This window comes from Aquarana catesbeiana, linkage group LG01, assembly GCF_042186555.1.
Source record: "Aquarana catesbeiana isolate 2022-GZ linkage group LG01, ASM4218655v1, whole genome shotgun sequence".
In the NCBI taxonomy this organism is placed as follows: domain Eukaryota; kingdom Metazoa; phylum Chordata; class Amphibia; order Anura; family Ranidae; genus Aquarana; species Aquarana catesbeiana.
Genome location: NC_133324.1, coordinates 514,872,754 through 514,885,608, shown reverse-complemented (window position 1 = coordinate 514,885,608; position 12,855 = coordinate 514,872,754). Strand labels below are relative to the sequence as shown.

General features: G+C 41.2%; 1 protein-coding gene across 1 annotated transcript in view; it reads right to left on the bottom strand.

Moving 5' to 3' along the window:
* Positions 1-12,855, bottom strand: part of HCN2 (hyperpolarization activated cyclic nucleotide gated potassium and sodium channel 2) — a 158,226-nt gene that overhangs the window by 41,252 nt on the left and 104,119 nt on the right. The window contains exons 3-5 of the mRNA XM_073594040.1: positions 7,976-8,137; positions 2,093-2,311; positions 862-1,008 (exon numbers count right to left, since the gene is read on the bottom strand). Coding sequence (XP_073450141.1) covers positions 862-1,008; positions 2,093-2,311; positions 7,976-8,137 — 528 coding nt within the window. The remainder of the gene's footprint in view (positions 1-861; positions 1,009-2,092; positions 2,312-7,975; positions 8,138-12,855) is intronic.

Here is a 12,855-nt window from a genome sequence, read left to right as displayed (position 1 = left end):
AAGTGTACTGTCTGCCCTCATGTTGTAAAGCGATGCGCAAACTGTTGGCGCTATATAAATCCTAAATAATAATAATACCAGAAGTAATTGTAGCTTCTGGAATCAGTAGCCTGTATATTGATACTCCTCGTCGTACAGTACAGAGTGTTATAGGATAGGATGATAAGGAATGTGAGTGTAATTTACACACTCTATTAAAGTTGTTGTGCTTTGGAATAAAAAATATACTTTGATCTACAGTACACAACACATTTATACGCGATTATACCCAAGTATTTATCGGAATGTAAATATGCACTATAATGTGTAGTTCTCATTCATACCGGTCATTTGTAATGCACAAAGAGAAGCTTTTAAACCGTTGAACATTCTCACATATTAGCTGTGCTGCAGTAGGTTTTGAAAAAAATCTAACATGTTGCATCATGGATGGGTTGCCTTGTTAGACCCCATCCAGACGACTAAATTGGACCCTTTCAAAACGCAGTACAGCACATGAAAACACATGGCAGTTACCAGGTTTCATAGTGTGAATAAAGCCACAACTAAAAGGAAGTAATGTGATATTAACTAAAAAGAAGGTAAACAGTTGAGTGATAAAAGAACCAGGCCTATCAAGACAAATAGCAGCCATCAGATTTTCACAAATCATAAAGATCTATATGGTCTGTGTTCATAAATGGTTAAAGAATGCATCCATATACATTGGATGACCCTTCTAGAACAAATGATTAACTCATACAATCTCCCATACAGTCTACGTGAACATTATGATGATACCCAATACTAGCAGAATTACGCACAAAGGGCAGTGCTACCCAAACTGTCATTTTATACCCCTCCCCCATTGCAGCTCTATACCTCTCGCAAAGGCTCATTTAGCTCTTCCAGAATACTGTCTTCATCAAACATCTTTCCTTGGTAGCGATGCTCGTAATAGTCATGAATCCTTTGGCGAAAATCAGCAGGCAGCTTGTGGAAGGACATGTACTGTTCAACTTGCTTGTACTGCAAAAAAGACAATCGTCAAATACACGTAGGAAACATATGCAGCAAAAAGAGATTTTATTATGAAGTTGTAATTACCATATTTATCGGCGTATTTTTCCCCTGAAAAATAGGGGGAAAATCATGGGTGTGTGTTACACACCGACAGCGTACCTCGGATGGGAAGGAGGGGGACGAGTGCCAACTGAAATCACCAAGCAGACATCTCCTCTCCACTTGGCTCTAACTTGACTCGCACGTCACACACACAGTCCCGCCACCGGCATTGGACTAGTGTTCTATCACAGGAGCTGGTCCAATGCCGATGGCGGAGGCGGGACTGTGTAATGAGACAGAGCCGAGTAAACAGATGATGGCTCAGTGAATTTCCTGTGAGGAGAGATGGTGAGCTGCATCGATGGGCACAGATCAGGCTGCACTGAAGCTGCAGATGGGCACAGATTAGGCTGCATTGATGCTCACTGACCATTATTTTGCTTCAAAGTGGTTTATTTTTTTTTTTAAAGTTTTTTTCCCTGAAACTTCCCTCTTAAATTGGGGTGCGTGTTATACGCAGATAAATACGGTACCTATTAATTCTAATTAAAATAAGATGCTATATTTAAACCACTTGTAGCATCAAAATTGCTTTTGTGTTCCAGGCAAACTTATAAAGTTTGGGATTGTATCAGTAACAGCAGCAGTAGATAACTAATCATTAATGCTGGTAGGTAGAGTTATCCTAGTAGTGCATTTTTATCAATCTTCTTTTCTATATCAAATTATAAAGCAATCCCCCTCATTCAGTTGGTATCAAAAGCTTGGATGATTTTCTGTCAGATTTGCCACAGGCATTGATATGCTGTGACGCTTGCAAGAAAAAAAAGAAGAGGTGGTCAGCTGTTTCCTATTTCAGAGAAATCGGTGGTAGGCACAGCAGCCAATGTGTCAAGGGAAGTAAAACATGAAAAAATGTACTTGGTTCACATAAAAGATGGAGTGAACACCTAAATACAAAACTTATACTTGTAATGCAATACAATACCCCCAAGGTTACTCATAATAGGTGCAATGGACATGAGGTCATTAATAAAAGCAAACTCACCTTTTCTTGGTACTGTCTACGGGATGAATCCAGTGACTGGATGAGAGCGGTGGCATGTCCAATGAACATGGCGTAGCATGTAGCTCCCACTATCATGCTCAGCATTGTAAGCCAAATATCAGTCATGCTTTCTGGGGCCTGGCGCCCGTAACCAATGCACAGCATGTGGCTCATGGCCTTGAACAGGGCGAAGGAGTACAGCTCACTCCATGAGTCATTCTGTGTGAAGGCATAGGAACAAAAAGAAAAAAAAAAAGGAAATGTTAATTTCTTATCACATCGTCACCCATCTAACTAGTAAAATGGGCATTTGTACAAGAGTTCACCTAATCGCCAGAGGAAAAGTGCATATTTCAAGTTCTTTGTGCCCGTGCTGACATGTGGCATGGATGAAGCATGCCACAGATGTGTATATGTATGTAGTGTAAAGAACATGGGCCTTATGTATTCAAGTATTCATGTAAAGAGGCATGCTGCAACCATGTAGGAGCGAGCATCAAAGTGCACCCACACACATGTGCAAACACTGTGTCCCATATACATGCATCACTGACTTGCGTCTCTCAGCTGTGTCCCCCATATAACCCTCTATACACATACAAAGCAAGAGAGCAAGCTACAGAAACTGCCGCGGGCACACATTACCCCAAGTAGCAGAACGGAGGGACATCATTGGGGCTGAAAGAAGAGAAAGAGCAAGAGAAAGCAGGGAGAATGATGCAAACAGACTCTGCAAGGGGGGAATCAGATGGACTTGATAAGACAATGCTTCCAACCATGTAGACAGAAATAACGTGCAACACAGAGGTAGCAACACAACACTGATGGAGGAAACACTGAGAAATTACTGGACTTGTAGATCAAGAAATGACTACAAAAGGCACAGTGAAAACAAAGGATGGGCATGGAGTAAAACCGAATTCCAGAATCATGTAAAGACATTAGGAGGAGCAACAAGGAGGTGAAGCAAAGAGAGGTAGAAAAGAGGAGAGAAAAATCTATTATTATTCTTGTGCTGAGCCATGCGATTTCAGCTCACACACACACCAAGTCACTGATCCCTTTATTCTACCCCTCCATGGGTTCTCATGTGCCAGGTCGCGGCTGACTGGCACCGGGCTTCTGTGCCAAGCTTAGTTACAATGGCAGCTTCAAGGTCTTAACCCCTTCATTACACACCACCATTTAAAATATCACCAAGGTGTACAGCTTTGTTAACATACCCAGCAGAACCCAGCTAACCAGGGATCATTTATGAAACGGAGATGTCATCAGTTTGGTAAACTGCAAACACGAGAACTAGAAAAATAAACTAATGAATAGGAAGTTCTCATGTGAGAGTGAGAGTATATTACCAAGCAGGAATAAAGCCAGGTATGATCAATTTGTCATCTTTCTTTAACCCATTTTTAAAGAGACACTGGGGGAGATTTACTAATACTGACACACACAGAATCTGGTGCAGCTCTGCATAGTAACCAATCAGCTTCTAACTTCAGCTTGTGCAATTAAGCTTTGACAATAAAAACTGGAAGCTGATAATATGGGTAATATGCATAGCTGCACCAGATTTTGTGTGCACTAGTTTTTGTAAATCTCTACCACTGTGTCCACCTCTAAAAAAGGCATCCCTCGATCCACGTATACGTACCTTACCTGCTCTCTCTTACATCTTTGTTCCTCTGCAGCCAGCATCAAGATCAGCACACCAGGGAAGCAGTAATATAAAATTCCTTGGTTATGTAACAAAGTGATTGTAAATTCTCGTTTTTTTTATAAAAATAACAAACAGGTTATGCTCTGTTGCAGTGGATTTGCACAGAGCAGCCCAGATCCTGCTCTTCTCGGGTCCCTCTTCTGTGATCCTGGCACCTCCCCCCTGTTCAGTGCCCCCACAGCAAGCAGCTTGCTATGGGGGCACCTGAGCCGAGTCACAGCTCCCTGTGTCTATTCAGACACGGAGTCCAACTGGTCCTGCCCTGTCTCTCCCTCCCCTGATTGGATACCTGACTTTGATTGACAGCAGCGTAAGCCAATGGCGGCGCTGCTGTGTCTCAGCCAATCAGAAGGGAGACTCTCGGATGGCCGAGACACTCATAGACATCGCTGGACAGAGAGAGACCTCAGGTAAGTGTTAGGGGGACTGCTGCACACAGAAGTCTTTTTATCTTAATGCATAGAATGCATTAAGATAAAAAAACCTTCTGACTTTACAATCCCTTAAGGGCTAGCAATGGGCTTATAAAACTGCATACTAGCATATGGAAGCAGGTCACATCCTCCATACCCAGAAGTCCCATATTGTGTTGCTGACTGCAGAGGACCATGGAGCTGCAAGGAAGCATGGGAAAGGTAAATATATGGGGTTAGGGGGGTGAGACAGTGTCACTTTTCCCCGTGTAAGGCGAGTGTGTCTTTAGCATTTCTTTTAAATGGTGCTGGTGACTCCATTCCGTTTTCAATTCATTAACCTAGCTCTTTTTTCACTGGTCCTTATGCAAAACAAAGACAACTTGGAAACCAAATGGAGACTGAATAACAACGTATTAAATACAGTCCATATACTTTTTATCTGCTTTCCATATACAAAAATTTTAAAAAAGATGGTCCAAACAGATAAAATGGAAACATGTATTTTAACAGTAGTAGGTAAAACACAATGGAAATAAACTGCTATAAAAGCACTAACGTTAAACTCTAGCTTAAGGCTGGGTTCACACCTATGCAAATTGGATGAGGGTTTCTCTGCGTCCAATTCACAAAAGCAGGAGATTGTGACCAGCTCTCTATGGAGCCAGTTCACATATCCCTGCTGCGGCTCCGGTGTGAATTTGCACAAGAGTCCTGTGTGTCTTTTAGGTCCGAATTCAGCCAAAAATGCGTCCTGAAATTGGACCTAAAACGGTGAACTAGGATGCACCGGACCCCTGCTGGGAGTCGCATGCGGTAATGGTGTTAACCCAGCCTTAGAATATTTTCAATAAGACTATGTTCAATCTAGTGTGCGTGTCACGTTTAAAATGCACAGCAGTTGCGATCTTCAGCAGGTTTTAATGTTAAGTTAACGACACCTCAAAACACAGGGCGTTTGATTGCACCGAATCGCATGGTACAAAAGTACCATGTGAACCGGTTCCATTGCGTTTCAAAAAGCAGTGCGATTTGAGCCCATTCAAAATGAATGTGCTTGCAATGGACCACACTGAATCGCATGTGAATTGCACAGGAATGAGCCGCATGTTTCTGCGCGATCCATAGTGTGAACTGGGGCTAATTGTCATCTTCCTTTGCTCTGTCTTTGTTCCTGCTTTTAAACAATGCTTATAGCTTTATTCAGTCTTCATTCTGCCTTTAATCCTTTATTCTCCAGTTGCTCTTACTGGTCATTTTACAAAGCTAAACATAATGTACTGAAAGTAGATTGAATCAAAACTGACCCTGCCTTTTTCACCTGCTTCCCCTTGACTGCAGTGAAAAAAAATGATAACCAGGACAATACAAATGGTGAATTGTATTTTTAAAACAGGGACAAAAAAAAAAAGCAAAGTTCATGTTTATGTGGCCAAAAATGCAGATAAGCATTTTGCTGCAAATTCCTGCTGCTCAAAGAAAGAGAAGGATCAGACTGCAGTAAAAGACATGGATGTGCACACATGTAAGGCTGCTCACAGATATGCAGGGCTCTCATAAATTTTCTGTGAGCAACAAAAAATTTACATTTGCAGGTGCTTCTTACTGTTTATTTCTACACTACCCAAATACTACAGAGAATGTCACCAATCCAAACAACCCCCTTCAGGTTCTGATGGACCCCAACAGGGCCGTCAAATTAGAGATCTATCACCATGACACTGGGTTCACACCTATGCGAATTGGATCAGGGTTCCCCGCATTCGATTCGCATAGTAGGAGATTGTGACCGGCTCTTTATGGAGCCCGGTTCACACATCTCCGCAGCAGCTCTGGTGCGAATTGCACAGGAGTCCTGTGCATTTTCTGGTTCGTTTCAGGTCTGAAATCAGCCCTGGACCAGTGAATGGAGACGCACTGGACCCCTGCTGTGAGCAGCTCTGTGCCCAAGTGTAAACCCAGCCTAAAGTGAATCTGTCCAAAGCCAAGGAAAGGACTCCTTTACACATTCTATGTGTGGCTCTGCATGAGCATTTACATGCATTTGTAAATATCTATTTTGGCTTCTTTTTTTCTTTTTAACAAGTTGCATTTACATACATTTGCGATGCATTCTGGTGTGAAAAAAATGCAGCACTTTAATTTAAATGCACTGCAATGATGTAAATTAGGATCATTAAAAACACATTTTCTTTCTATATGCATTTGCACTGCATTTAAAAATGTTTTCAACTACATCTAACTTGTTATTTTCATCAGTGCTTAGTGCTTTATTAAACATATGCCTCTTGTCCTTTTTCAAATTTAACTTATTTTACATAGGAAATGAAGTTATAAATACCTGTCTAATAAAAGTTACCATTTGATCACCTGCATTCACTCACTAGTTGCATGGCAATTCTGTTACCGTGGAAATGACAAGAAGTTTCAATGCCCCGGAACTAGCATGTACTCTGTCAGTGATGTATTTAGGTTTTGTGCTGCCCTAAGCCTGACTAAACTCATGACCCCCTAATTTAAATATGACCCAACCCTTCCTGTCAAGGCCACACCCCTTCCTGTTTAATACCCACCCTGTCATCTGTAAACCACACCCCTTCCTCTTGATGCTCCACCTTTTGCTCTTAGAGCTCCACCTCAACTGCGGTGGACTCCTGCAGTTGGATTTTCAGGTGCTTGCAGATAGCTGAAGCTGCTCTGGCTGTTTAAAGCAATGAAAGACTGACAGCAGCCACAGCTGTCCTCAATGTTTACATGTAATCGCTTTATGGAATTAATATCTATGGTGAGGGACAGATGACTGTCCTTGGACACAAGCTGTTTGTGTCCCGGAGTGATCATCTGTCCCTAACCCTAGGTAATCTCTCCATGCGAGATTACATTGAAATACCAGTGGACAACTTCTGCCAGCCTGTCGCCGGTTTGTATGGGCTGAGCTGTATGTTTTTGAGCCGGGAGAAGGGGCTTTTTTTTGTGCGGGTTGGGGGGAGTAAGCAGCTTTTTTGCTGCCCCCTGTAAAGTGCTGCCCTAGGCCTGGGCCTTGCTGGCCTAGGCCAAGATACAGTGCTGTACTCTGAGTTAATCGATGGCAGCCTCCTTCAGAAGGGTGTTGATGGCTAATTAACTTTTCATTATATCCACAGTTAGGCTCCATTCACACTTGTAGGACTCCAAAGTTGCACAACTTTGGAGTGCAACTTTTATGCAACTTTGATCAATGATAATGGACAACTGTTGCACTGTATAACATTCAGGTACGACTTTCAAGCAACTTTTAAGAGTTACCACTGAAGTCTATGGCCTTCAAGTTGCATGAAAGTCAGACCAAAGTAGTGCATGAACTACTTTGTAATCATTACCACTTTAAGTTACACATATATGAATGAATGGTTATATGGAAAATATCATGTCCAAAGTCGCATGACAAGTCGCAAAAGTGTGAATGGAGCCTTTAAGCTTACGTTTATCATCATACCAAGATTCAATCACAGATTGACAGTGCTATTTTAGGGGATGGGAAGGTAGGGGTATCGTAATGTGAACCTCCTATGCACAGCTAGACTACAGCCTCAGGTTGTCCAAAACAGCCATGCGGCATGGCAACATTTTGAAGCATGACTACATAGTATGTATTTGCACTTTGGGGGAAGCAGTGCCTAAATCAATATATGGTATAAACATTAAAACTGCTGTGTGCAGTCAAGAGCAGACAAACAACGTTAGAAAACTGTTTCAAAACTGATGACTACGTACCACCATCTTGTTGATTGAAACCCAACAATTACTTGGGAAGTCTTGGAGCATTGGAACCAGGAACTGAAGGCATCCATCCCAGTGACACAGCAATAGCATCATAGCAATCAAGTTAATAATTCTCATCACTGCACTGGCCAGGTCATAGGTCATATGGAAGATCTGCAGAAAGAAAGCAAAGCAAAATAAAGCACAAAATGACAAAAATAAAAAAGTTTAATAAAAAAAAAAGCTAGTGGGAAACTGCCTATAAATGCTGAACATATGGACTCGTGAACTTTCCAAAACGCGTAAGACTAGTCATAAGCCAAATCATTTCAATTGTTCCTCTGAGATCTAGTGCTGATATAATTATCAGGATGATTTGGACAACTGTGCAAATGTAGACATTAGTGTAATGTATGGTCGTTGAATAACACTTATACAACTGCTGTCATTGGTCTACAAAAGGAAGCATATTACACAATGCCCTGTAGTTTTTCTTACAGGATAGAAAAAAAAAAAAAAAAACAGGATTTTTGATATACTTGCAAAATCACGTTGAGTACATCACAGAACTCAGGAGATTTAATTCTCAGACTACTGAGTTATACCCAGTCTCCAGGTGATTGGACAATGGCAAATAACAAAGCTATGACATAGTCCTGCATAACTCCACCCAGCACCAGTATTGCTTTTGTTTTGTCAGAAAGCTGGTTGAGACAAGGGGGTAGACCTGTGTCCTGCAAAGTACTCCCAGAAAGGGATTTTACAGGTAATTTGAAAATAGGAATTTTGACATACATCTACAAATTCCATACCTTGCCATACAGTATGGGATATAGGAATTGATTTGTGGACCTTGGGTTATATGCAGTTACCTTCAGGTGAGTGGACACTGGCTTTCCTGGGAAAGGCTCCAGTTTTTTTGCAAGCAATACAGAGAATACATAGACAAGAAGGGACAGACCTGTGCCCTGTACTGTACCCCAAGATACCATCTTAATCGCACAGTATATAAACACAGGAATTAATTCTTAAGCCATTGGATGTCCCTAATTAAAAATAAGGGATGGGCAACTAAATACCCCACACAGCAGCAACAGGCCCACATGAAAAATTAAGAACGGTCAATGGACCTGAAAAAACAGTTGGCAGCTGAAGCATGCACCCAGCAGAGGCTCAAACAGTCACCTGGCACAAACAGTTTTGAAAAACGTGAAGGATCAGGTGGTTGCCCTTCAACTTGTGAGGACAGATGCTAGATGATTCAAAAACGCCAAGAACCTGAACATCTATGAGAGGATGGGCTCAGGCAGGGAAGGAGGGACTTAATCCCTCAGGGCAGAAGCCCTATATAAAAAAAAAAAAAAAAAAAAAAAAAAGCAAAATTACCACCAGTCGGGTGAAAGACAAAGAAGGAACCCCATACAGCGAGGGATGAAAACCCTCGATCACGGGCAGGTGATGGATAGATCACATCCCTTCTTTGCCGACCCCCAGAACATGGACAAGAGCGTGGTGGCATTTACAGGAACCAATCCCTGTATTTTCCTCCTATGGCAGCTGATTGCCGACTTTGCTGCTCTCCTTCCCACCGGCATTGAAGTGCCACAGAAAGAAAATATAGGGGATTGGTTCCTGTAAATACTGCCATGCCGCCCCTTCTGTCCAGGTTTCCCTTCCTTCTGCTGCCAGCTTCCACTTCTCTCCTGCCAGCTGCAGCGGGGGATCTTCGTGATGGACGGCAGGGAAGAGGCCGGTAAATGTCATTTTAAAAAACGTACTTACGTTTTTTACAGCATGTGCCAAAACCAAAAGTGACATTTGGCATTGACTGAGCGTCCTGCATTTCAGGTCTTGCAGGAAGTTATGGAACAAAACCCAAATAAGACGTACAGACATCTCTAGGTGCCTGCATTTAACTCCTACTGCCAGTTTGCTTTGCTTAATTTAGTTAAAGTTCACCTTAATATGAATCAAATAAAATAATTTGATCTCTACTGCACGACAGGTGGAAATATACCTAAAACCAAAAAGAAGGTAGAAAATACCGCGCCAATCAAAAACGTTGAATAGCAGCCAACACTCCAATAAGACCAAATTGTGCAAAATACATAAACATAAACAGTGTAGCGCTAAAGTACAAACCTCTATGTGAAAAAATTATTTTATAAGAGGAGAAAGCTATTCCACGGTTAAGTAAAGAATAATCTAATCTCGTCTCCAAATTACTTAAATTAGGAAAAATGACTTTCAAATGTGTAGTCTAATGGCATACGAAACACTCATTCATCAGTGATAAGAGAGGCAAAAGAGAATATAAATGGTGAAGTATAATAATTGTGACAAATAACGTGGTAGCTTAAAGTGTCCACATTCCTAAAGGAATATAAATAACAAACTTAGTGATAATAATAGTAAAATGTCCACAATTTAAGTAGGAGGTGTGGCCACCAAATAAGTCTGGAAATGATCTAGTCCCAATGATATATCATGCAGATAGAGCGAATTCCATACAATGCAGATGGTACATTAATATCTCCTCCGTAATAATCCGAATCAACATAAGGGATAAGGTACTCTTACCGACTTTGGTGGACTCACAGGCCGTTGGCGGTGAGTCAAAAAGGCTTGCACTGTCTTAAGATGGAAGACAGTATAGGAGCGGACCATGTGCTGGTAAACCTCTTCCTTCAGATGGAGGGCCAGGATCCTGCCCGGATGTTCTAAACGATCACCGTCCTTGTCAGCATTGGTAAACCATGTATAAAGAAAGAAACAAGGAGCTGCAGTCACGTGTTGGCTTCACCTGACTCCTCCAACAACCCGGTGCAAATCCAGAATACTATATTCTATACCAGCACATGGTCCACTCCTATACTGTCTTCCATCTTAAGACAGTGCAAGCCTTTTTGACTCACCGCCAACGGCCTGTGAGTCCACCAAAGTCGGTAAGAGTACCTTATCCCTTATGTTGATTCGGATTATTACAGAGGAGATATTAATGTACCATCTGCATTGTATGGAATTCGCTCTATCTGCATGATATATCATTGGGACTAGATCATTTCCAGACTTATTTGGTGGCCACACCTCCTACTTAAATTGTGGACATTTTACTATTATTATCACCAAGTTTGTTATTTATATTCCTTTAGGAATGTGGACACTTTAAGCCACCATGTTATTTGTCACAATTATTATACTTCACCATTTATATTCTCTTTTGCCTCTCTTATCACTGATGAATGAGTGTTTCGTATGCCATTAGACTACACATTTGAAAGTCATTTTCCTAATTTAAGTAATTTGGAGACGAGATTAGATTATTCTTTACTTAACCGTGGAATAGCTTTCTCCTCTTATAAAATAATTTTTTCACATAGAGGTTTGTACTTTAGCGCTACACTGTTTATGTTTATATACCTAAAACCAGACCTACTCCTTGCCTTAAAGTGATTGTGAACGGTCACCTTGTAAAACAACCCATTTCGTTTAAAATGGAACTGAAAGGCAAAACATTTTTGAATAGATGTAAAAAAACATAAAATTCCTTTTTTCCCTTTTTTTATACATTATCACATTCATTGTGTTCTCAGCTGCATAAGAGCTGGGGAGGAGGAGAAGCAGCAGCACACTGAGCTTCCCAGTGAATGGCTGTGCAGCGGGGGGTGTCAGGACAAGTCTGATCATTGGAGAACACACCGAGTTCCCAGCATAGCTAGAGAACTGACAACGATGTGCTCTCCTGCTTAGTGTAGTCAGTTTTGAATAGGAAAGCAGAGGAACTGGCAGGAACACCAGGGATTTTACATAAAAGAAGCAATACAAAGGACAGGAGAACAAAAGACTTTATCATACAAGTATATGGTACAGCAGGCACATATCAGGAATATAAGTGTTGGGGATAACAAACGCTTTAAACGTAGGAAAGGACTGAAGCTACTGTGCAGCAAATGGGCCAGAGGGGATAAACACTGCTATATAGCTGTGAATGCCTTTAGGGCCAGTTCACACCACATGCAGTCCAGTGCGTTTTTTTTAAGCATCAAAAAAAGATGGAAAGTAGGTTATATGGTGTTCAATGGCATAGTTCACACCAATGCTTGCAGTTCCAGTTCCAGAAACAAAAGTTGAACATATTGCATTTTTCCTGCATTGTACTGTACTGGAACGTGGTAAAATATATAAAAAATGCACTGGAACACACATGTCCTTATTTAAAGTTAAGAAAAAAAAAAAGAGGTCGAAAAATGCACTGGACAGCATCAAAAATGCACTGAAACGCATCAAAACACATCAAAAACGCATCTGGAACGCATCCAGACTGCATTTCTATGGTGTGAACTGGCCCTTAGGCTTTCAGGAAACATCATAAAACGTAACACCTGGTGTCTGTTTTGTAAGGCCTCTTTATATACGAATGCGTGAAACATTCTGGGAAGTCAGAGAGCGGAATTATAGAGAAGCACGTTTGCTGGAAAACTACAAGACGTGTAACCAATTTTAGACATTACTTTCGAGACGGGGCCAAGTACTAAACGTTATTGTATACAATTTCCTTGGAGAGGTTTGAACTATCTTTAGGACTTAAGCTTCAGCGATTGAGACTTTCAAAATGCCAGGACCCCTCCTAGTATGTTGCATTTTGGATCATCGTAAAGTACTGTAGAAAAAAAAAAATACATCTCAGAAACAGTAATATCCATTCGAAAATGTAATCTACCTTTAAAATATTTCAAATTAAAAAGTCATTTGAGGTTTAGGGTGTTTTTGTGAAAAGGTTAACTTACACTTTTAAAGCGATTGTAAGGGTTAGTTTTTTTAAATAACAAACATATACTTACCTCCACTGTGCAGCTCGTTTTACACAGAGTGGCCCCGAACATCCTCTTCTG